At 39.5% G+C, this 25,712-nt stretch overlaps 2 protein-coding genes across 7 annotated transcripts in view; one reads left to right on the top strand and one right to left on the bottom strand.

The window, feature by feature from the left end:
- LOC117399430 (cytosolic 5'-nucleotidase 3-like) overlaps window positions 1-4,459 on the top strand; it is a 28,618-nt gene extending 24,159 nt beyond the window's left edge. For all 4 annotated transcript variants that reach the window (XM_033998565.3, XM_033998567.2, XM_033998566.2 and 1 more), the window contains 4 exons: window positions 229-318; window positions 971-1,133; window positions 1,634-1,834; window positions 2,366-4,459. In XM_033998565.3, coding sequence (XP_033854456.1) covers window positions 229-318; window positions 971-1,133; window positions 1,634-1,834; window positions 2,366-2,467 — 556 coding nt within the window. In that variant the 3' untranslated portion in view covers window positions 2,468-4,459. The remainder of the gene's footprint in view (window positions 1-228; window positions 319-970; window positions 1,134-1,633; window positions 1,835-2,365) is intronic.
- On the bottom strand, window positions 4,431-23,782 carry LOC117400362 (peptidyl-prolyl cis-trans isomerase FKBP9-like). 3 transcript variants are annotated; one of them, XM_034000201.3, is made up of 10 exons: window positions 23,374-23,782; window positions 15,532-15,677; window positions 13,462-13,651; window positions 12,773-12,918; window positions 11,512-11,701; window positions 10,864-11,009; window positions 9,972-10,161; window positions 8,892-9,037; window positions 6,888-7,051; window positions 4,431-5,782 (listed from the first exon to the last, which is right to left on the bottom strand). In XM_034000201.3, exons 1-10 carry the CDS (start codon window positions 23,577-23,579, stop codon window positions 5,603-5,605), a joined length of 1,704 nt encoding a protein of 567 aa, XP_033856092.1. In that variant the 5' UTR covers window positions 23,580-23,782; the 3' UTR covers window positions 4,431-5,602. The 3 variants fall into 3 exon arrangements, with proteins under 3 accessions (XP_033856092.1, XP_058878858.1, XP_058878859.1); XM_059022875.1 differs by lacking the exon at window positions 23,374-23,782 and adding an exon at window positions 19,599-19,660; XM_059022876.1 differs by lacking the exon at window positions 23,374-23,782 and adding an exon at window positions 19,571-19,625.
- Between the last annotated feature and the right edge of the window lie 1,930 nt (window positions 23,783-25,712).

Raw genomic sequence — 25,712 nt, 5'->3', positions numbered from 1 at the left:
CCATTTTGTAAACTGAAAGCCACAAACTTAGATAAATAAGTTACTGTAATAATTATAGCATACATTTGATTTTAAATTCTGAATGCAAACTAAAACTGTAAGTGGTAGATGTTGTTGTCCTGTCAGCAATTAAACATTACTAGGGGCTGTGCCATTTTATATCTGGATTTCTGCAAGCCATCTGTTTGGCAGACCTTTGAAGAGCTTTATGTTCTCATTCATCTGCAGGTATTTCAAATCCCACACTTTACTGATCGAACAGCGTCTACAGAAAGACAAGCTTCCACAAAGTGTGAAGGAATCAGATGCCTGTCTAAGGTAGAAGGTTGTTTTTGTTTTTATCCAAATGTAAAGTATTCCAGACACTCCTGTCGCCTCTGTTCAGTGTGCATTGCCCGGCGCCATGTGGCCTTTCTAGTTGTCCTCAGAGCAATAGGCACGTTACCAGACTGCCTCTTCATTCGAGTAAGTACTGTACAGGTGATGCATGTTTATGCTGTCGCTGGCCGGACTTCTTGTGAAAAAGCTGTTGCATCTGAGTGCTTTTTAGCATATGCTTAACAAACAAACTGGAACTGATTCTCCCGAAGTTAATAATGTAACACATTACAAAAACAAATAACCATGAGTGATTTTCTGTTGTGTGATCTACTTGTACTGTATGTTCAGTAACGTTTTGTAATAAGCATCCATTCAAAGTCTGAACAAATTAAGGTGAACTGTTCCTGAGATACAGCATTCATTAACATAACCTATCACGCTAGTTGGACGTAGGTGAGCTAGATTCTGAGAACCTCAAGAATTTGTTTTAAAGACAGATGTCTTTTCCAAGTTTCATCTCAGTTGGCCAAACAATAATGTAGGGTCTGTTGTCAACATATGACACTTTTCATAGTGCTGTTTGTTATCGGTAGGGATGTTCATTTAAGGTTTAAACCCAATCCTGACACCTGTGCTTGTTTGTTCACAGAGAGGGCTACGAGCATTTCTTCAATACGCTTCAGAAGCACAATGTCCCCATGTTTATCTTCTCGGCCGGGCTGGGAGACGTCCTGGAGGAGATCATTCGGCAGGCCGGGGTCTACCACCCCAATGTCAAGGTGGTCTCAAACTTCATGGAATTCGACGAGCACGTAAGTCCGGAGAGAGAGAACCAGTCATATCGCACTCTAGTAACAAGGGCCATTTTCACACATGTGCTTATGAACTCCTAGGACATACTTACGGACTACTTGACACACCTCAAAATTCCTGAAGTAATTTAGTGAAGTGCTGTGTGAAGTATGGAATCCAGAGTTCCATTATAAGACAAGCTCAATGTTCTGTCTGTTGAGTATTTAGAATCATCAGTACATAGGAATTGCTACATTGCTCCCAAACCTGAAAAGTTACCTTTTACTGTTTATAGATTCTTTTTGAAATTCGTATCGATATGAATGCATAATTAACCAAAATAAAGTACTGTAACTGACATATTAGTAAATTTACGTGATCAGATTGTGTCAATGGAATGAAATAATATGCTGTGATCAACCATGGGAAGCTAGCAGATACTAAGTTATTAAAATAGTTCTGTCACATAAATAATGCGTTAAACCCAACTTGACAGTAAAGTTTGTGCTTTGTTTAAAAGGGTGTGTTAAAGGGTTTCCAGGGAGAACTAATCCATGTGTATAACAAGCATGATGGAGCCCTGAAGAATACTGAATACTTCAAGCAGTTAAAGGACAACTGTAACATTATTCTCCTGGGAGACTCACTTGGTGACCTGAACATGGCAGATGGAGTGCCAAATGTAGAAAACATTCTCAAGATCGGCTTTTTGAATGATAAGGTATGGGACGTTGTCTATAATACCAACATTAAAGTAAGAGGAGGTCTAGTCAGGGAACAAATAAAGGGTTTGCCTCTTAGGATAATCAATTCTTAGTGATTCTCTTTCAGAGAATATAAACAGTCAAGCAGCGTAATTATCCCTGATTTAAAACACTTACGGTATATGACTCAATATAAATGAATGTCCCACAACGAAATACAGAATGCAGAATTCTCACAAAGGATAAGTGACAAGTGTCAGCAGCAGCTTTAAAAGGACAAAGCCAGTAGGCCGCTCCTTCATTGTTAACCCTAAATCAATAAATTGATGTATTCCTACTTATAAATGAGTGTTGTCCAGCAAGCAGCATATATCACCGTTATGGTTAGATGTAAATTAGAACTCTGGTTTATATACAAAACGCTGGATACTTTATAGTATTAACTATTATTAGTTATAATTGAAATTACTTAGCAACTAAAAAATGATTATCAATTAAAGGAAATAAAATGTGAATATCTCATTGTCCTGTATCTTTTTCATGCCCAGGTGGAGGAACTCTTGGAAAAGTATTTGGACTCTTACGATATTGTTTTGGTGAAGGATGAAACTTTGGAGGTGCCCAATTCCATCCTTCAGAAGATTCTTTAACAATTGGCCTGGACAGAAACACTGGACTGAGCAAAAGCTCCTTTCGCTGCCTTAAAATTACAAAATTAAAAAAAAAATAAATAAATGTTGCTCTGCATTTTTAAAGACACTTTTTTGATTTGCTGAACTCCAATGCATACCCCAAAAACCCATTGGATATTTTTTAAACCTTGGTGTATTTATTGTTATCATAAAGTATGTGAACATCTTTTACAGCAAATGTTTTACCGTTACAAGACCAAACATACAAGACTGCCATGTTTTTTCAAGTATAATGCATAACCCATTGATAATACAAAAAAACACAGGTCCATATATGAATTATTCCTCTCTGCTTACTGGGATTTTAGACTGTCAGTTAATATTGGTCTGCCAGGGTGTCCTAGGCTCACCACGCACCAGCGATCCCTGTAGTCTGGCCGGGCGCCTGCAGGCTTGCCTGTAAGCTACCCTTAGCTGCGTTGTCCTCCGACGCTGTAGTTCCAAGGTGGCTGCATGGTGAGTCTGCAGTGTGAAAAAAAGCAAGCGGCTGAAGGCAGCGTGTGTTCGTCTTCACCACTCCCGAGTCAGCCTAGGGGTGGTAGCGGTGAGCCGAGCTTAAATAATAATTGGATACTCTAAATTGGGAGAAAATAATAATAAATAGTTGCCAACAACTAAATTAAAAAAAAAATACACTTATTTTCTGCACTGTATAGCTTGGCCTACTGTAAAAAGCACTTGACTTTTACTTTTCACTGTGTGTAAAATATCCACTCCATAGTAAATGTATTACGAGGGCAATTTTACCACCGTGGAAAATCAGGACCCTTGTCTTATATTGTTCCTTTATTAAAAATAAATAAATAGGCAATATGTCTACTTTTGTATCTGGGATTTATACTACCTCCAACCTCCAAAAATGTAAAGAAATTACTTTGGTTATTATTATTATTATTATGATGTATTATTAGTCATTTGCATGTTCTGTTTAGTTGCCTTTTGAACTTTTAAGTTGTATTGTAGAAAAAAATAGACTTTGATATAGCCGAGAATGATTTCACTTATTTATTGTTTCTTACTTGCATTTTGTTTTCAATGCATATTCATGGCTGACTTGATTTGGAAAAACTGTATGTCTCCATTACTTTTCCATAAATATTCACACCCTGTGCTTTCAGATTTTAAATTAATCATTCCTGTATTTAGAAAAAGCTTGACATCCATTTACCTTTATCAAAAGGCCAAGGGTCCATGAAGGGAATTTTGCCTGGAAGTGACGGCCAAATATCAAATATTTACTCTGGAAGTTGTTTTTTCACATTTTTCAGATGTTAACGTAATTGTTCTACTTTGCATCCACAACTTTAGTATGTTGTTTAGCATTAGGAGGGAGAGGTTATAAATACTAAAAGATGGCATTGTTTGCACACATTGCAAAATGATGTAGTTAGTGGCTGGTTGAGATATAACGAACGCCGTTTCCTTGGGATTGTTTGCCAAAATGTGATCAAACTTCACCTGGACATGGCTTACAATAATGTAATGTACATACTATCCATGTAGATCACACATAAGATAGTGATAGTACACATTTGTGATTTTGGCGATGTACACAGGGGCATAACTTGACCAAAACTTCACCAAACATTCACTTATTTCAACCCGAGCCAGATTCAAATCGAGGATTCCCAATGGAATCCGCGAAGAGCTTTGGGATTGCATGCAGGTATAATAAACGGTTGAAGATTTTACCTTACAGAATAATGTAGTCCAAGATTATGAAGGCCCTGGATGTGGGTCCACTAGTTGTTCCCATCATGGTTTTCAAGATGAATTAATCACAATAAATTCCAGCACTTTGGTGAACAAAAGTCATACAAAAAGGTGCACTAACACACTAAACTAAACCTTAAAATTTAAATACCTCTTTTGTGGTGTCCTGTTTTTCTTTTACCATTATGGGGTAATAATGAGTGTACAGTTGTTTTTTTTTTTGTTTTGTTTTTTTTTTAGAAACATGGCAGGTTTGTTAAACAAGTAGAAAATACATGAAAAAACTACTCAAAATTACCCCCCCGGAATAATACATACAATACTGCCTGTTCACAAGAATTACAGAGCCTTGAAAGTCTTTACACACAATACATTATAATCATCTTCTCACAGTTGCTTAAAAGTACCACATCACCGCTGTGTTACCCGTTTTACAATGTGGGCAATACTCCTTACACTATCAGTGCACTACAGCGGACATTTTGAAAAGAGCTTTGAAATAGACTTTAAAAGTTACAAGTGTAAAAAGTTGTCAGAATGTTAACAATGAAAAGAAAAGTTACAGGTACGGGGATGTGTAATGCTATATTTTTCAGAACCCTGCTACTTACTCTTGAAAGGGTACAAGTGTTTTACTTCAAATCATAAAATCTGTGCTGTGAAATGTGCAGTGCTTTAAAAAAAAAAATCTTTCTACATCAGACAACACGCACTACTAAAAGGCACAGAAAGGTAAATCCAAAATTGAATTTTTTTTTTTTTGGGTACTTGCTTCTCTTGGCCTTTTTTGAATAGCTGGAAAAAACAAAGGTTGCTCATACCGATAGTTACTGCTTTCCCTGCCATCCTCTCCAAAAGGACTAGAGGAGGAAAACGCCACATTTAAACAATTTAGATTAGTTTTGTTTTTGCAGCTGTTTACACAAAAGATGTTCATTTTATCTTTGTAGCCACTAGAAGTTCCAAACAATTGCTTCAACACACCACAGATTCTTTCTGAAAGGATGGAAATAAGATCATTGCAGAGCAGTTTGATCCATTCCTGGTTTTACAACAAGTTAAAAATACATACCTGAGCTTCTTACCTATAGACTGTGGCTAATGTACTTATTTCCATCCTCGTCCAGTTGAGTAAGTCCACTCAATAAATAAACCTGTTAGCATAGACCAGTTCCAAATGGTCAGCAGACACGGAAAAATATGTTACTTCATCTCAAAACCAATGAACGAATGGAAATTTTGTTGACAAAGTTGTTAGACGTTTCATAAAAAACCTTCCTTGACCCTTTACGTGTTGTATAAAAATGGATTGAAAAACACAGATACAGCCCTAGCACGTGCCCACCTGCCCTCCCGTCCCCTCTCTACAGTCTCTCGTTATTATAGTTCATCATGCTCCTTGGTCTCCTCATCCTTCAGTTTGAACTCGTCGGCTGTGATCTTCCCATCGCTGTTGCGGTCCTGATTGGAGAACATGTTGTCGATGATCTTGCCAACGTCAAAGCCTGGAGCCAGCTTGCCTTTCCCAGTCGCCACCTGGTGGTTGATGTAATTCAAGAACTGCCAAAAGAATAAAGTATGAATTGTAAGTACAGTACATATCTACCCACCAAGGATAAATCCCACAGCGTTGCACGGTTAAGTATCATGAACAAGCAGGTCAGCCACATCATGTAGAATACCATCTCCAATACATTCATCAAATAGGTGCACATATTTCATTTCACCAGTTGCAGAACATATTTATGCAGAAGATATTTGGACTGTTATAATTAACCTTTTCTACCATGTTTCACCTCAAGTGGATCTCAAGATACAGCAAAAAAATGCATGTGGTGAATCTACCTCCACTCTATTCCTGTTGCCAGGGTTATGAAAAGTTAGAAATGAGAGAGGTCGTTAGGCCTAGAAATGAATCCTTCACAGGAATAAGATCATTCATTAAAAGGTTTATAAAAAAAAAAAGTCAATAGCAAACTTTTTTTATGTTTTTTCTACAAAAACGGGTCTAGCTGCTGTAAAACAGTATTAACCTTTTTTAAACGTTATGATTTGTACAATTTATTAAAGCCACATTGGCAGTCAATGCGGGGGAAAAATAAAAAATGAAAGCCACGGGGCTCCCGAGTGGCGCATCTGGTAAAGGCGCTTCGCGTGGAGTGCAGGATGCGCCACTATAGCTTGGAGATCGCCAGTTCGAGTCCAGGCTATTCTACTGCCGACCATGGACAGCAGTTCGAGGGGGCGGCGCACAATTGGCCAAGCATCACCCAGGGTGGGAGGGCTTAGGTTGACCAGGGTGTCCTCGGCTCACCGCACACCAGCGACCCCTGCAGACTGGCCGGGCGCCTGCAGGCCTGCCTGTAAGTTGCCCAGAACTGTAGACACTGTAGCTCTGAGGTGGCTGCATGGCGGGCTGCAGAGTGAAAAGAAGCAGACAGCTGATGGCACACGTTTCGGAGGACGTGTGTGTCCGTCTTCTTCCTTCGCAGCGCAGGGGTAGCAACGGTGTGCCAGGTTGAAATAAACAATAATTGTGCTTATCAAATTGGGGAGAAAATAAGAAATAATTGTCGATTCCAAATTAAAAAAAAAAAAAAAAATGAAAGCCACTATTTTCCGAATAGGACGTGTATTTGGGTTGCTTGAGAAGAGCAGTACATACCTCGACAGGATCAACATGTCCATCCAGGTTCTTGTCCATTTCGGTGAAGAGATCTGGGGTGATGTCACTGTTCCAGACGAACATGTAGCCGTCGGGGAGTCCCTCCTCCAAATCAATCATCTCAATATCAAACACCAGCACAGCACTGCCCGGCACCTCCCCATCTGAAGAACAGCAGCAGAAAAACGGACACTTCAACACTCAGAGCTGGGAAACCACCGACAGCTCCTAATAATTCTCAGTATAGACTAATATCCTGTCTAGACTAAGATCAAATTGGTATGGGTATGAAATCAGTGTTACTTTAGCTAATGTATTCTTCTTGTTTAGATTTACTTTGTGTATCATTTTCAGTTTCAGTAATCACATCCTGGTGACTCATAAGGGCACTCAGAGTACAGTCCTGCATCAGGTAGTGTGGTGTACCCACAGGTGCCCGTGGGTGACCTGCAAAAGCGGGTCGGAATGTGAACTTTCGACGTATGCGGTTCGGGTCAAAAAATTTACATTTCAGGTCAGGCTCGGGTCTGAATTTTTCTGTCCTTTCAGCGTACTCGTCTGTAACCCAAATAATGTATTAGAAGGTAAATGTACCATTATTTCCTGCACTAAAGCAGGAGGCAATTAGGGAGGAGTCAGCTGACTAAGCAGTGTTCTCAGTTTGTATTGCTGCTTGTTTCATACGTCGCAAGATCCTTTTCTCATGTCTGCTTGGTGCTATTAAAAATGTCTGTGGGGGGCTCCCGAGTGGCTCATCCAGTACTCGCGTAGAGTCTGGATGTTGCTGGTTCGAGTTCAGGCTATTCCTTTGCCGACCGAGGATGGGAGCTCCCAAGGGGCGGTGCACAAATGGCAATGCGCTGCCCGGGGGAAGGGAGGGTTAGGTCGGCCAGGGTGTCCTCAGCTCACCGTGCACCAGCGACCCCTGTGGTCTGGCCGGGCGCCTGCGGGCTTGCCTGTAAGCTGCCCAGGGCTGCGTTGTCCTCTAATGCTGTAGCTCTGGGTGGCTGCATGGTGAGTCTGCAGTGTGTAAAAAAGCGGGCGGCTAACGGAGGACAGCGTGTGTTCGTCTTCGCCCCTCATGCGTCAGCGCAGGGGTGGTAGCAAAAAAATAATTGGACACTACTAAATTGGGGAGAAAATAAAAAAAATAAATAATAATTGGAGACTACTAAATTAAAAAAAAGTCTCTTTACGAGGTCAAACAGAAGACAGTGCATTGTTTATATCATGTAGTGGATAATTGAGAGGTAAATCAGAAGTGTGGAATTCTTTTGGAATCATAGCAAATGTAAATAATGAACATGTGACAACCACAAAACTGGTACATCTCTGCGAAAGCACAGGTGTAGCTCCATTTCGACTAAGTAGAGATAGTTAATATGTTACGATGTGAAATATATCCAGACCAAGAGGGTGCTATCATGCTGTATAGCCTAGTGTATAAACTCAATCTGTGGAGAACGGTAGAGCAATCTGTGTGAGAGCGAGAGTGTCAGTCAGCGCAGGCAGTAGATAAAAGGACAAACACTTGTGGGTTCAGGTTGGGTTGGGTCGGATCACGGGTAAGAAAACGATGCTGCAGTGGGTTGCGGGTTCAGGTCGGAAGGCAGGGTTGTAAAAAAATCGTACCTGCGCAGGACTCACTCAGGGGACGTTTTCTCTATGAGTACAGCTTGTACACCAGAGTGTAACCATTAACCTGTCCCCCTGCAACAGTGAATGGACATTTGTTCTCCATGGCACTCATACCGATTTATTTCTTACATCCACTAGGGTGAGTGTTGCAGAGGGACAGATTTAGGATGTATACAGTACCACAGTCTAAAGCTGAGCTTAGCTTGTATCCAGGATGTGATGACTGAAACAGAAAATAACACAGTACAAAGTGATTGTAAACAAGAAGATGAATACATTTGTGATGTTTCAGACATGTATAAGTGAGACAGATCTTGAAGCACGTCGAGTAGTGAGGACTGAGATATGAAAGTACGCAGAACTTACCAACTCCCCTCTCTCCGTAGCCCAGGTGAGGTGGGATGACAACAGTGCGCTTCTCCCCGATGCACATGTCCTTCAGACCCATGTCCATTCCCAGGACAACCTGCCCGGAGCCCAGCACTACGTTGTATGTTTTTCCATAGTTGTGCCTAAAATGATCATTCACATACATGACTTTCGAAGCAGAAAAGGACTACAGCACTCCTGAAACATATAGCCTTATAGTTGCCTTATAATTAGGTATGCATTTGGAAAAAAGCACCAGGTCCATCATCCATAACTTCTATCAGTTCTGTGGCAACACTAATAACCAAGCCAAGTAGACTACATTTGACTAATGTTAATCAATAATGTATTACCCAAAAAGTTAGTCCACTTTTGAAATCTTGTTTAGAACCTCTGTCACTGCACTTCTACCTTCTTCATATAATAAAGCTTTAGTAAGGAGATTGAATAACATTTTTATATACAGTGCTTCTACTCTTTATTGTACAGCAACAATGCATTTTTGTTTTCTACGTGGCGCCTTCTCTTACTAAACAGGTCTGCTTACAGATTTGTTCCATCTCAGTGCCAACTCACAATTTAGAAACACACTCCTGCACCAGGCAATGGTCCAATGCTTTTTTTCTACAGGGAGTTAAATTAATATCAGATGTGAACTGAGGGTTTCAATTAAAATGGACTGGAACATCTGTGTTCCTTCTGATCTCTCTTTTTAAAGAAAAAAAAAAAAGTGTACAGTTTTCCTGACAGCACTGTCATTTAAATTTGTGTCAAGGTCTACTGGTTTCACTATTTCCTCAGTGGAGCACATACAGTGCTTTCCAGAATTTCATAAATTAATATATATTAATATATTAATTTATTTTAACTGTTTCACTCAGGAACATACAGTTCTTAAAGACGCAATACAAAAACTGAAACAGTAAATTAAAATGAATTAAATGAAAAAATAAAAGCCATAAACAATCTACCAAAGCATTGTATTAAACAAAATATGTGGACGTACATGAGAAAGTATTTTTTGACACCCATCCGAATGCTTTCCCTGCCACCCATGAACACCTGCCAGGCTCTTACGTGGAGTCTATGAGAGTCCCGTCCATCAGACTGGCGTTGTAGTGGTATTTCACAAAGTCTCCCTTCTTGCTGAGGATGTCGCACTTGCTGGGTTTGAAGAAGGTTGTGATCTCCACAGTGTCAGAGGGGTTGTGGAAATCGATTACATCGATATCAAAGATCAGTACGGCAGAGCCTGGAATCTCTGTGCCTGTCGGGTCAAACAAACAGTAAACAGATTATTTCAACCATGTCAGAAATATAAACTGACAAGAAGAAATGTAGTTTTTGTCAACGATGGTTTATTCAGGGTGGCCCTAGTGACAGAATTCATGATCTCTGCTCTACCTCCAGCTATAGTGTTTCTATCGAGTCAGTAAGGTTTGGATAAAACTAATGGATAAATAAACATCAACTTTCCAATTGCTGATAAATACTGACCAAATTAAAAACCAAAACAAAAAAAACTCAAGACTCCAGACTCTTGCTAATATATGTACTTAATACATTTAAACAAAGATTATTTAAGATGTTATTTTAACACTATATTTAAAATACACAATACAGGCTAAATCATTTTTTTGTATGAAAAGTCAAATAGTGCATTATTTGTGCATTATCAGCTTTAAGTACATAAGTAATTAGTCAAAAATCTAAAATAAATGTATAACTGAAAAATGTTGTTCTACAAGGAGTAGAACTGAATTGTATGCATATCCATACCCATACTTACATTGCACTAATGGTTAATAACATATCTTAAAAAATGGAAGTTAAATCACTATTTGGTAGGAAGTCTGTGTGATTTGAACAGCAACCTGAGTTTAATATCTAATGCAGCCAATAACTATGAACTAGGAGAATTCAATCTGCAGTAGTTGGGCTGCTGGTTTCAGGGGTACCCTGCCCTCACCTGTGCCCTCTTCGCCGTATGCCAGGTGAGGCGGGATGGTGACCCTCCGCTTTTCTCCAACACACACGCCTAGCAACCCCTCGTCCATCCCAGCAATGACATATCCCTTACCGATGTATGTGTCATAGGTGCGCTTCCGAGAATAGCTGAAAGAGAAGGAGGTGTGGCGAGTAACAGGGCACTTGAGGAGGGAATCAGGTCCAGATGTTAGTCTGGTTCAGATCGTTTATGCAATCTGGAAAATGATAGAATGGCAATGACTGCATCTAGATTCAGGCCCACACCTACACACACAGGTAAGTGTAAGCACACACCACAATAACCCACATAGGCTCAAAAAACTGATTTTGAAGCAGATACCAGCATAATCAGAACCATGAAGCAAATCCATATAGTTTTTTGGTATTTATTTGTTATACAAGTTTGTTTCTGGAAATATGGAATTCTAGAAAGAACCACGTTTCACAACGCATGGACACATTCTTCACCAAAAAAATTAAGAATAAGCATATATATTTGAAATTATGTTAATAAATTATGTTTAATATTGAAAGTTTCAATAAAAAGAAACTAAACTGCAACTGTGTGTCAGAATTCTAGTGTATTTAAAAAACAATACAGCAAATAAACAATATTTTAGTCAGATACCTCGAGTCAAAGAGAGTCCCATCCATAAGAGTCCCATTGTAGTGGTATCTGATGAAGTCCCCGACTTTGCTCTTCCTCTGGCAGGTTTCAGGGACATACAGCTTCTCTACAGTGATGCCGTCTTTGGGGTTGTGGAGATCCAGCAAAACAACGTCAAACACCAGAGAGGCCTGGCCAGGAATGTCACTGCCTGAGAGAGAAGACAGAGAATGATACCCATTGTAAAAACAAGAAAGAAGTCTGGTAACAGAGGACACAAATAGCACATTGCAGGCAACAGGTGCCGCAGGAAGGGGATGTAGGGGGCACTCTACTTGGGTACTATGGCTGCTACGATTAAATCGAATATCGATTCCATTCCTCATTACATACATCGAGATAAACACTGGAAAATCGATTCAATAAATTACACTTATGTAGCCCGTATAGTCATAAAATTATTTCAGCTTCTCAACAAAACTGCTCCGAATGCCCTACCTTGCTATTTACAGTATTTCTGCAAAAGACAAGCAGTGGGCGTGTTCTTTTTGTTCCCGCTCAAGCGTTAACCATCATCTGATTTGCTGGTCCCATCCTTCCAGTGAATCAGTTTTGAAAATGCTTTGTAAGTACGCGCCCTCTGTGTATTCGACGCAAACAAAAAGCGCGTCATCTTGGATGCAGAGCTGGTCAACAGGCTTGTATTCCTGGTGAACATGTAAATTGTGCACATTGAAAACTGACTGTATATAGTTTGTGCTTCTTTGGAATTTCAAAATGAACTGTTAAACTTGGGAATAATACTTTGGTTTGAGTTTTGTACAACATTTTTGAAACCGGGCTGCGTGCCGTCTATTTCAGTGCCACCCACAAAAATAAAAATGTAATGCCGGTATTCCTACCATGTGCTAAGCTACATTACTGTTAATTACCCCTCGTATTCCATTGTTGTGCACAAGCTTTTACTGAACAGCAATGCTATCAAGATAATCCTGTCTGGGGGAGGGGGGTATTTATGGGCAGTACAATCATTGATATTTTATCAAAACTACTATATTTTGTGTGTCTAATTAATCGATTGCTATTTGGAGGCTTAACTGACAGTCCTACTCAGTACTGAGAATCAGAAATCAACCAGTGCCTCAGCATGACAATAGGGGGCACTGTCTTGTAGGAGTTGCTATCCTTATGCTTTCAATGAGACATCAGGCTCTATTCACAAAACATTAACAACTGTTGTAAAGCAATCTTTAAATTTGTGTTTAAAATGTTATTGCCTTACCATCTCCGTTCTCTCCGTAGCCCAGGGAAGGTGGCATGGTGATGATGCGTTTCTCTCCCACACACATTCCCAGCACCCCCTGGTCCATGCCAGCGATGAGCCAGCCGATTCCTACATAAGTGTCGTAGGTGCGCATGCGAGTGTGGCTGTAAAAAAACAAACAGGAGAGAAGCTGCAGAGAGAAAATACAACCAGAGACACAGGGAGAGAAGAACAAAGAACACAAAACTGCAACCTCTGAAGATATCTGCCTTGATCAAATAATATGACAGACAGCATGCTGTGAATAGCCACAGTCAAAGCTTATTGTGCTTTGAATAGGAGGCTAGATTTACAGTACATGTAAAAGGAAATACTGTTAAAGAAAAACCTCTGATTCAACCCAGCCACATGCAATACACAGCTATGGCCAAAAGATTTAGGATTGGGACATATATATATATATATATATATACACACATAACTTAGATCATTTTTTAACATCATGTAAGAGTCAGTGCCATCTAGTGATCAGCTACTGAATCAAGTTTCCTATCATACTGCTTCGACTACTACAGCCGATGTTACAGGTGTCTTAACATGCAACTAGAACTGAAGAGCATCGCCTGAACAAAGGTAAAAATCCACTTAACACAAACTATATAAATAAGAAGAACAACAACAACAACAACAACAACAACAACACTTACCTAGAGTCAAACAGGGTCCCGTCCAGCAAGGTGCCGTTGTAATGATAGCGCACAAAGTCGGAGACCTCAATGGTGCGGCCGCAGTTCTCAGGCTTGTAGTACGTTTTTATCTGAACTTTATCTTCTGGGTTCCAGATGTCCAGCAGCAGCACGTCGAAGTGGAGAATGGAATTGGGAGGGATGGTGTCTCCTGAGAATATAACAAGGTACTGTGAAGAAAGTGGGCAGCAAAGGAAGCTGTGGAAGATGCAAAGGCTGCCCTTCGTATCAGTGATGTCATGGGGCAAATACAGCATGGAAGAGGAGGCCTTGGTCTCAGTTCAGCTCCTCCTACATGGCACAAAGCAGCCCCAGCTCAACTAAGGAAGCTGGTAGTCAACGAGGTGCAAAAGCAGGAGGTGAGGATGGCGTACGTAAAGGCAGTTTCGTAGGCAAATAGGGACAATGGATGATATGGGAGAGTGTGGAACAATGCAAGATCAGCTGCCGAGATCCATGGACAATGGAACAGAGCAGGATCAGTTTCATCAGGTCAACATATCACCACAGAACCTTATGGGTAGGAGAGGATCCATGGTGTCCTTTGTTTTCATCGGCAGCTACATTAATACACATTTTGACAGGATTAAGGTGGGTCTTAGCCAAGGGCGGTTTACTTGGCGTCATGACCAGGTGCTACGATGGTTGGCCTTAGCATTGGAAGACAAGCGCAGAATGTCCAACAGGTTGCCACCAATGCCAGCAATATATGACACACGAAGAACAACATTCCTCCATCCAGGGGAGCAACCACCAAGAAAAGGTATTAAAATCAGGGACAATGGATGATATGGGAGAGTGTGGAACAATGCAAGATCAGCTGCCGAGATCCATGGACAATGGAACAGAGCAGGATCAGTTTCATCAGGTCAACATATCACCACAGAACCTTATGGGTAGGAGAGGATCCATGGTGTCCTTTGTTTTCATCGGCAGCTACATTAATACACATTTTGACAGGATTAAGGTGGGTCTTAGCCAAGGGCGGTTTACTTGGCGTCATGACCAGGTGCTACGATGTTTGGCCTTAGCATTGGAAGACAAGCGCAGAATGTCCAACAGGTTGCCACCAATGCCAGCAATATATGACACACGAAGAACAACATTCCTCCATCCAGGGGAGCAACCACCAAGAAAAGGTATTAAAACCCAAACTTGTCTAGGACAACTGGAAGCTGTTATAGAGACTGGAAAATGCTGGTAGATGTTGGACAACGGCTTACTTTCCAACTTTCCACTAACCTTCGACCTGACATTGTCTTGTGGTCTGGATCAGCATGCCGTGTTAACCTGGTAGAGTTAACAGTGCCATGGGAGGATGCTGTGGATGAGGCGTATGAAAGGAAGAAACTTCTGTACGCTCAACTAGCTGTTGAAGCGGAACAGCGAGGATGGAGAGTCCAGGTTTACCCAGTGGAGGTGGGTTGTCGAGGATTTGTGGCACACTCCACAACCCAGTTTCTCAGAGACATCAGATTCAGTGGTCAAGAGTTGTGACGCATAGTGAAGAATTTATCTGAAGCAGCAACTGGCTCTGGTTGAGACTAAAAGATTCTGGTTGGGGACCTCAAGCACAGTGCATATGTGTGGAAACCCTGTTTTGTAGACTGTCAATATGACTATATCGCTGTTCTTTGTCTAGGATTGTGGACTAGTGTTTTGGCATTGTGATAAAGGTTTATTTTTTTATTTGTTTTGCATATTTATATATATATATATATATATATATATATATATATGTTTTTTTCCTTGCATCTCTGCACAGAGCCAGCATTTAACAATCAAACCCCTTCAAGTTGTGCCGCATGTGCTTTTTATTGCAGCCAACCCATCATCTCCACACTCCCTACCCAGAACCCTACCTGCTACATGTATAGTGACACTTATATAAGATTGTATTGGACTGTACTGTGTATTTTGGTGTATCCTTTAGTTATCCTAATGTAACAATGTAGTTTACTATAAACCCTATAAACAACCACAGCTTTACTATATAATAGTACTTTTTTTCTGATTCAACACTGTACTTACCATATCCATCCTTGCCATAGGCCATCTTGGGGGGGATTTTAACCAGGCGCCTCTCGTTCACACACATGCCGATCAGGGCCTTGTCCATTCCCTCGATGAGCTGCCTCTTTCCCACATACACATTGTAAGTTGAGCCTCTGTCATAGCTAGCGTGCAAAAAAAGAGAAAATAAATAAACTATGGAATGCAAACAATTGAACCACAGCGTCTGCAAACATAGGAGCAATTAACACTGGACCACTGCAGTATCGTTTTGTTATCAGAAATATGTTAGGCCCAATTTAAAAATGTGTAAAAAGATGATAAAGATTAAAGTAACTTTGTGACCAAATACTATGGTGGCTAAGAAGTGCAAAAAGGTGCAGATTTAGACACATCGCTGCATCCAGGGGAATGAAGCAGGGTGGTGACATCAGAGAACAGGGTGGCGACACCAAAAAAAAAAAAAGACAACAGTAGCATTCAGAAAGAGTCTGCCAGAAGTTCCATTTTGTGAATGTCACCATATTTACGAGTCAGCGACACTTAATTACAAAGAAAATATTTTTAAAAAATAGACAGAAAGGCATTTCTTTTTTATAAAGCAGCATTATTCAAACTCCTTCATTATTTAATTAAACGGATTGCTGGTTTAGTTAAGACGGCCATATTCATTACAAAATCAATTTCTGAGATATAAATAGATAAATACTAAGACAAAACAGAAATATTACTCTATCACTCTGCTGTCCGCCTGGTGTTCTCTCTGCCTCGCTTCGCCCACGCTACTCCACTACTCCGCTCGCTCCACTGGCTCCCGATCACCGCTCGCATCCAGTTCAAGACTCTTGTACTAGCCTACAGATGCCTTGACCAGACTGCACCCAGCTACCTCCAGACCCTCATCTCTCCCTACACCCCCACTCGACCTCTCCGCTCCGCCTGCACTAGAAGACTGGCTCTACCTCCGCTACGCTCCCTTGCCTCCAGAGCCCGCTCATTCTCCACCCTTGCTCCGCAGTGGTGGAATGACCTTCCTACAGATGTCAGGACTGCCCAGTCCCTGACCACATTCCGGCGCCTCCAAGACTCACCTCTTCAAACAGCACCTGTAGAACTCCTCTGTTTGTATCCTGGGACACTATCACCCTTCATGTAAATGTGCTTTATTTTGCTCTTATCTGCCCCCTATTTTACTGCATTTAATCCTGTAATTCAGAATAATGTAATCTGCCAAGTGTTTAACCTGTAGTACTTTGTATTTAATCACATCCTGATGTAACTATCACTATTTAATCATATCCTGATGTAACTATCACTTATCTGCTGTATTATTGAATTGTGGTTTGTCACACTTGAACAAAAGTTATTGTATTTCTTGCTCTCATTGTATTACTTGTATTGTAACACTTGAAATGTATTTGCTTACGATTGTAAGTCGCCCTGGATAAGGGCGTCTGCTAAGAAATAAATAATAATAAAATAATAATTACTTCACTGATAATATTGTAAGTGGGCGACAAATTTTTACTTCCGTCAGATGCCTTTCGAACGATGCACCTGCCTCTTTTTTTTTTTTTTGGTTAGGCTGCAGTTTTTGTTTTGTTTTTTTTTTAAATATCACCACCCCATTTCAGTCCCCTAGTTGTAGCTACGTCTGTGTATGTGTTTCCTCTTTACACTTCTTGGCCACCGTAAAATATAACGTGATACAATCATAATAAATACAGTACTGTACGTCTATCACAGGTCAAAGTAGGGTAGGGTTGGAGTAAGTGACTTTTATAGTGATTTGTAAAAATGCGTTTCACAGTGTCGAGCCTGTTTTAACTCATTCTATGCTTGTCTATGACAATGGCAACAGCAAGTGCTAGTTCTAGTGCGAGTGGTGCTATTGAGAAGGCACCAAAAGGGGGAGTAGGAATTTCCTTTTTGTGCAGAATTAGGGATAGATCTTCACAACAAAAGTACAAATAAATCAAAAGTGAAATTAGTCATTATTAACAAATGGGGCGATACATAAGACATATAAATAATTTGTTTCGATCAGTGCGGTTTACTACAGTACGTTATAAAAATGTGTAAGTGCAGAAATCATCTGATCAATGCTGAAGCATTTCGTGGTATTCTGGAGTATTTGCGTGGTTTATTAGTGCGGAAATCAGCATATCTGTGCGGAAGCAGATGGTCATTATTTAACTGAATTAAATTAAATCGAGTAAAGTACAGTGCAAGACAACAGACAGTACTGTATTGTAGTTACTGTACTACAATTTTAGTTTAATTAGAAATGACTTCAAAGAGGAAACACGTCTCCATTTCTATCAGCCTAAAGTTACTTGCTGTTCAGCGTATTAAAGGCGAATCAGTAAAAAAAAAAAAAAAGTTGCTGAAGAGTTCGGACTTGGAGTTCAAACAGTTTGCGACTAAAAGAGCAGAGAGAAAGAATTAATGACGGCAGCCGAGACAATGGACTGTGCACTGTGCAAACGGATTGAGAGGAAAATGGAACAAGCATTGCTTTTGTGGTTCATGAATCAAAGAAAAAAAAAAAAAACAATGTCCCCGTGGATGGACCACAACGTATTGAAAAGGCTTGTGTAATTTTCCAGTGTCTTACTGCTGATTCGCCTGACACTGAAGATTTTTGTGAAGTGAAGGCTGGCTACACCGCTTCAAACAGCGGCATGAAATACATGTGGGAACAACTATGCACAGGTAGAGAGGATCAGCTGATGAAGACAGCGTTGATCCAGACAAAGCAAAATTCTTATACCCCTTCTCCACTGGCACCTCCGGCCAGTGAGGGCTCGGTACGGTACGGGTGGTTCTCCAATGGCTATTTGTCAAGCCGAGCGAGAACCCAACCGTGAAACTCCAGCCTCACAAGACATCTCAATCCGGCTGCAAGCCGAGCCGAGCCAGGGGCGGGGTTAATGATTTCTGTCATTACATTGCATCAGTCAGTACACTCTGGAAAGAAAAACAACAAACATGGCAGGCATCGAGTGTGATGAGAGAAAAGTGAAGTGCAGGCTTTAGTTTATTTGTGGGCAGATAGAAGTGTTCAGGAACATCTGGATTGTGCTTCAAAAATGAGAAAGTACAACAGACGCTGCAGCGATCTTTGGCCAACTGCCTGAAGGGACTTATTCATGGAGTCCAGCAAATCATGGACACTGTCTCTGACTTGGAAAGCAGTGACAAGTGAACAGAAAGCAGACTTAAGACTCTCTTAGCCTGGCAGTCTGCGTCTAAAGAGCTGTTACAACAATTAAAAGCAAGATCACAGGGCTAGTAGTCCTAGTATGGATACAACTAGCTAAACACTGCAGGCCATTTACATGCATTGATATACACTTTAGAAAGATAATTAAAACATGTGGAAGACATGGCTTTGCTATGCAGTCATCTGCTAGAAAAGAGGATTTATGATGAAAGTAAGGAAAGAGGGCTTAAGTTGTATTATGCAGAAGCTGAAATTAAATGGCAGAAAAACTTTGTCGAACCGACATCAAGAACGTAAATTAAAAAAAGTAGGTGTATAGATAAAATTGTGCAGCTTGAAGCAAAAGGTAAATTAAACTGCTCAATTGATGTCTGAAAGAGCAAAAATACAGGGAATTAGAGGAGACAAATGATAGGCTAAAGAGTACAGATGACTAGCGGGGACAGCTGGAGAAGCCTGAAGAGAGAAACTATGAAAGCAAATTATTATAAGAGAAAGTTTACAGATGGAGAGAAGCAGAATTCTGATTTGGTAGACAAGGTCAGGGAGTGAAATGAGCACGAGCATTATTGGCAGGGTGTTTGATGATGTGATGGCAGAATTTGATTGTTTCCTTAGTGATAAAAAAAATTATTTAATGTAACAATAGCCTTCAGCCAAGGCTCGGTTGCACCCTTTAAAATACTTGACCCAGTTTTAGAACTGCAAGTTTAGCACGGTTGCACACTTTTATTAACACAAATACACAAACAAAAACCTAACTCCCATTGCAGTGCTAAACTAAACTTTTCTTCACTCTTAACTAACACACTGGACAGCTAAGCCGTTTACCTGCCAAAATTCTTTGTTCACACAGTACCTTTTCTTAGACCACCCAAGTCTGCTCCTGCACATGGCTTTCCTCATTCATACCTGTCTACACGGTTTCCCCTGCTTTTATCCAGGGCTTAATCAGCCTCAGGTGCTTCACATTAAACTGGAACCATGTGATTCCACTCTGGCTCCTGGTAGCCATGTGGCATTCTGGGGAACGTAGTCCTGCAGCACCCTCCTGGACTACATCTCTTCTTCTCCCCCTACTCTGCCACAGTAGATATACAGATGTAGTGAGGGAGGTGTATATGGATTTGGTGGTCAACATGGGTGTTAGCGCACGTAAGGCATCTCAGAAAGTCAGGACAGTGTTAGAAAAACTAGCTGCACACGGGGAGACATACTCCCTGGGGAGACATTTAGTAAATATATGATTTTAGAAGCAAGACAGGTATCTTTGATGGCAGTCAGAGGCATCAGGCTCAGCTCAGTGCACATTTGTTACTGTTAGAGAAATGCTGCAAGATTTGTTAAGAGTGGAGGCAATGGTTTAGATACAGATTGTTGTGAAAAGGACATTTTCATTAAAATAACCAATCTTGTAGGGGACAGGGCTAGTACCGAGAAGAAAATCAATGAAGCTCAATACAGAACAGAAAGTGACTCTGACAAGGCTAGGATTAGTCTTGTGAATTAGCTTCTGATTGATGGTTTGGCATACCAGGCAAATGTAACTCTCTCTGTTTGGGAGGATATGACTTTTGGAAGAGATAAAGTTAGTAGTCTTCATTTAGGATGGATGCATAGAACTGCAGGTGAGAGTGGCAGTTAGATTCATTAGAACAGTGTGCAAAGCAGTGCAGGAAAGGGGGGGGAGAGAAAAGTGGGAAACCAGTGCAGTTTAGGAAACTTAGCTAGGTAAACACAAAACAGATTATGTACCCATTGGTGTCTTTCAAGGGAAACAGGATTTATGTCATGTTTCACAGTTTATTTTCTGTATGAGGACTTGCTGGGATTCACTCATGAAATTCATCATGAGACTAAACTGATCACTGCTGTGTTTGAGGACTTGAATGTTAGGCAGTTCCTGGCAGGATGCAGGGCACCTGGCCTCATCTGCAGATTTGTCAGAGCCTCTTTGGAGAGCACTACCTAAAAAGAAACATGTTTCAGAAATGAATGTACGGTATAGGGAGCTTGTTAGTAAGATTAGGGAGTGCCAGACAGATGGCAATAAGTTTGTTAGGGGTGAGCTGTGCTTGTACACAGACAGAGGTGCACGCCGGGCCTGTTCTTGAGAAACTCACAGAGCAGTCTAGTTCACAGTTTGATGAGATGACTGGGCAGGCTGTAGAACTTATCCTTGCCAGTCTTGTAAAGGCGTGGTAGGATGCAAATGACAAACATCAGAGACCACAATGCGTTGTTTGTGCAGATGTTTCATTCCATGTTTCTATTCCAGCTGAGCTCTAAATTACTAGACCCTTAATTGAACTGATAATTAGCTTAATTAGACATGTTTAATTGTTCTCAGCTCTTAAAAGGTTGCATAGTTCAAGTTACTTATTAAATGTTACTGTATAGCTAACTTGAAACCTGCAACTGTTTATTATAAGCATTTACTGTGCTTTACTTTATTATTTGCTGGTCAAGAATGTAGCTACCATACTTTCTGATTTATCGTGCCTGACAGTGCAGAACCCCAGTGCAGATGATCAGGGAGGCAGGCCGATTTTTTATATTTGATGTATTTGCGTATTTATTTATTTATTTATTTACCATTTGATTTATTTATTTTGTTATTTACTTATTTGACCTCAAGAGGTCAAAGCTCATTCCGTTTATGGTCTTATTATTTCTCCTCAAATTTGGATTTTTACAAAAAAAACACCCCTTGGTGGCATTACATTTTGGTTGACAGAGGTCAATAGTTATTTAAAGTCATAGGTATACACTTCATGGTGAAGTGAAAAACATAAATAGTTATTGAAAAATGTTTGTAATTTTTAAATACTGGGTCTTCGTATGAAGAATTATTATTACTACTGTATCTCTTGTGGGGCCATTCCATAAGTTGGGACCTGAAACACTGAAATGGGATAAAGGAGGATAAAGTGTTATGGGGATACTTTTTTTTTTTTTTAAGAAACTAATTTTTTCCTGCCAATTTTACATTTTACCATGTTCTGAATTCTGTAAAGCAGGGCTTCTCAGACTTGGTCCTGGGGACCCCCTGTGTCTGCTGGTTTTCATTCCAACCGAGCTCTTAATTACTTAACTAAACCCTTAATTGAACTGAATTTTCTTAATTAGACCTTTTTTCTTGTTTTCAGCTTTTATACAATTGCAGAGTTCAAGTTAGCTATAACATTTTATAAGTAACAAAACAAATGATTAGTTCAATTAAGGGGTTAGATTAAGTAACTGAGGGCTCAGTTTGAATGAAAACTAGAAGACACAGTGGGTCCCCAGGGCCGAGTTTGAGAAGCCCTGCTGTAAACAGTTTGAAAATAATATTTTTGAAGTTCTAAGCTTTTAAATGATATGTGGTTTTATGGTGATTAGATAAAATGAGAATGACTCATGAAAAACGGCTCAGAATTCTAGCATTGCATTGTAAACCCGGCTTTGAAATGGTTAAGATGAATTGAAATTGCACATATACTGCTTATGTACTGTTTCAGTGACACTTATCAAACCGATAAAGTAAAATGATATATTGGCTTTTTAACACGTAAAATGTTTTTTTTTTTTTTTGTTGTTGTTTTTTTTTGTTGTTGTTGTTTTTTTAAAGAAAGCAGCACTGGATATATTTTTATTAAGTCCAATGCACCCTCTTTTATACAAGTCAATAATACTCAAGTTTTGATCTACAGTTAACAAATCACAAGCCTACAAAAATGACTCATGCGCAGTTTTGCTGTGACAGACCACCTTCTGCCCGTAGTGAGATGTGCGATTTTCAAGAGGCTGGCTTGTACATAAAACATCTTTCTTAAAATGTCTTATTTATTTAGTACAAATATATTGCCACTCTAAATTATGGAAGCTCAAAGTCTGCAGAGGCGTAAAAATAATGGCCGCCAGATAAATAAATAATAAAAACATTTGGTGCGATTTGTTTTTTTATGTTTTCATTTCAATATGTTTAAGTTATATGAAAACTGATTACAAAAATCGATTTTTAAAAAAAATAAAATCTAAAGTTACGTTGGACCACCCTCAGTACAATTTAATAATATGGCTGCTATTACTTACCGTTCTATTTTGTACAGTGGACCAGGGAACCATTTGATAACCTAAATCGGTTGCAAATTGCTACGGTACATCGCTTTGCCACAGGCTAAACATACTAGTTTTAAGACTATTGATCTCTGGTAATAGCTTACAAAAATGATACTTTGATTTAATGCATTCGATGTTCTTCAACGGCATTTTGTAATTATTTTTTTCGTATTCGTTCTACATTTACTATCACATTGTGGTTTAGCATTGAAGAATACGATGCTATAAATACATTAACAACTACGAATAACTAAGTGTGGAAAAATATCACCGACCGCCGTTTAAAATTAGTTTTGTGGCTTTCTAGCTGTAAAACATGATAACGGAAATATGTACATAACTCGACTCATCCATTAAAACACTGGTTTAGGCTGTACTAAGTGCTGCATGCTTGTCCAATTGGCAATACTAGTGTAACCATGCCCCCTACAATTACGTCCATCAGCATCGTGATGAGTTTTGCTTTTTTTGTGATATAGCCAACTGCAACGCACAAAAATTTTCAAGAATATCTATTTTTAAAATAACCTTACCTGGAATCAAACTTTTTGCCATCGGGGAAAGTGCCGTGATAGTGGTACCTAACGAAATCACCAGATTGTACAGCCCTAACACATTCCTCGGGGATTGATGTCTTCTCAATAACTATATCATCTAACGGTACCGGGGGAGCATTACATGCTACGAAAGTTATTAAAAGTGCCTGGAGGAGAATCATTAAATGCAACTTGCAGATCATTTCTAGTTAATAATATATAGTTTTGACTATCTCTTCTAGTTTTGTTTTATTATTTTTTAATGGTGGATCCGCTACTCTTGTCCCGTTTTCTCCAGACTGCCTGTTGCCTTGATTCTTGCTTTGCATGGAGTTAGTGATTCTAGATTCACAAGCCGATCCCCATTTCCGTACTTGTAAACGTGTAGCCCTGGCCCTCAATCGGCTGGGAAAAAACATCCGTCCCATTTTTGGCTGCCTTCAGATTTGCACGCGCCTGATTTTTTGTATTGGATAGGATTACAAAACGGCAAAAAAAACAACTTAAAATCTATTATACCTTACAACATAGATCTAAAATGGCGCCAAACTTAGCGTTCTTGGAGCATTTGATATGTTTAAACACCAGAGCGGTGTTTTTATCTTGTTGCTTTAACTTATGTTGCAACTAAAGTTTTGGAAATTGAATTCAAATGAATCCTCCTGAAGGACCCCTTAACACTTCAAAGGGGCAGCCATCCTACGTGGCAATGTGTTCAGTCCAAAATATGGTTTTTATTATAATTATTATTAACAGTCCTTACTATGGTTTGGATTAAGCAAGAAGATAAAGAGGTTTTTGTTTATTTTTAAATACTTTTTTTAGATGTTTTATTTTATTTTTTTAAAGAAAAATAACGTAAGCAAACATAAAGAAAATGTATATATTGGTGAATGATTAAACATTTTGGTAATAGGGAGGAATAAGGTCACTGTAAGTGATGATAACAAAAAGAGAGTTAGCCTTTGTCCCTGATATGTGTAAAGTTTTAATTCAGGTCGTCAATGAAGCCTCTGGAATCCTTGAATGGGAATTATTTTCTAAGAAGATATTTGTATAGTTCCCTGAATTTGAATAATGTCTGAATGATTCGGTAGAAATATTATTATTATTATTATTATTATTATTATTATTATTATTATTATTATTATTATTATTATTATTATTATGTAAGAACACGATTAAACACTTTAAAAAAAATTGTAAATACCTGTAAATATATGTAAAGTAAAATTGTGTGTTCTGTTAATTGTGGCCGTATTCACTATGATGCCTCATGCTACTTCTGCATCTAGATGTGAATAGCAGTGTCAAATAAAGTAATATATGTTTTAATAGTTAGTCTTTATTACCAATCAAACCAAACCACATTTGCACTAGTATAGCACTTACTATCTACAGCCACTTTTTGTTTTTTACAAACCACATCAGCTATGAACTACAAGCAACTGAGCTTAATGGTGATGTAACAGGAGGCAAATTGCAAAAACATTTTCCTAGATATGGCTGAAAGTTTCAAAAGGTTTCCTCAACAAGCTGCTTAAATTATACAGTACTTTGTTTGATTATGTGACATATCAATACAATGTTGCTTCTGTAACTGGTAGAAGTACGTCCCCCTAGGTTTCAGTCAAAGATATTTGGGTAGATCTGATGAGCAGGTAAGGGCAGGGTTATGTCAGGACTTGTATGTAGTAAGAATCGTCTTAACATATATGCCAAATAGCAAATGCAGAGATTTCAGCACTGCAGGCTACAGATCTGTAAACCTGTCCCTAACCAGAAACAAAAATAAAAATCCTATTATTGCATTAACTATTCAGGCAATCAGAATGGGTATTTGGGCTTTGTGAGGCCACCAAACATCCCCCACACTGCTGATGTGCCACCAGACAGAACAGAACTTAACCTAGTAAGAGGAAAGGCTACAAAGGCAGACCAAGACACAAATGAAATAACTGACCATGATCAAAGCATATCAAAGTGTTCTAAAGCATACTATAAAAATGGTGTAAAGCATGTAAAACCTTGGTAAGCTCATAGTGCAGCACAAGAAAAGCTTGCACAGTTACTGTGCCAAGTGGTAAACTATACAAGTAGCATACTAAGAACTGCAGCCTGCACACATTTTGTCACCTACTAAGAATCATTTACAATAAATAAATAAAAAATAAATAAGCAATCAATTTACCCCTCTTTGAACCCTTGTGTATATACCCCATCTTCATCTGGATTGTAATCTATTTGGGGGTCTACTGCCTCGTCCAGGGCCAGCTGGTGGGCTCTCAAACCAAGTGATATTGAGGCAATTAATGTTCAATCTGTCCTGTCATGTA

Source organism: Acipenser ruthenus, chromosome 4 (genome assembly GCF_902713425.1).
Source record: "Acipenser ruthenus chromosome 4, fAciRut3.2 maternal haplotype, whole genome shotgun sequence".
Taxonomy (NCBI): Eukaryota; Metazoa; Chordata; class Actinopteri; order Acipenseriformes; family Acipenseridae; genus Acipenser; species Acipenser ruthenus.
The sequence above is the reverse complement of the archived record's forward strand: the minus strand, read 5'-3'. Positions and strand labels throughout refer to the sequence as shown.

Bases quoted from the DNA above. Each gene is read 5' to 3' on its own strand.
- LOC117400362 (XM_034000201.3), bottom strand. From the start codon at position 23,579: ATGATCTGCAAGTTGCATTTAATGATTCTCCTCCAGGCACTTTTAATA. The intron at 13,652-15,531 runs GTAAGTACAGTG...TTATATTCTCAG, and splicing joins CTATGGCAAGGATGGATATG to GAGACACCATCCCTCCCAAT. The intron at 7,052-8,891 runs GTAAGTTCTGCG...GCTGTTCTTCAG, and splicing joins CTACGGAGAGAGGGGAGTTG to ATGGGGAGGTGCCGGGCAGT.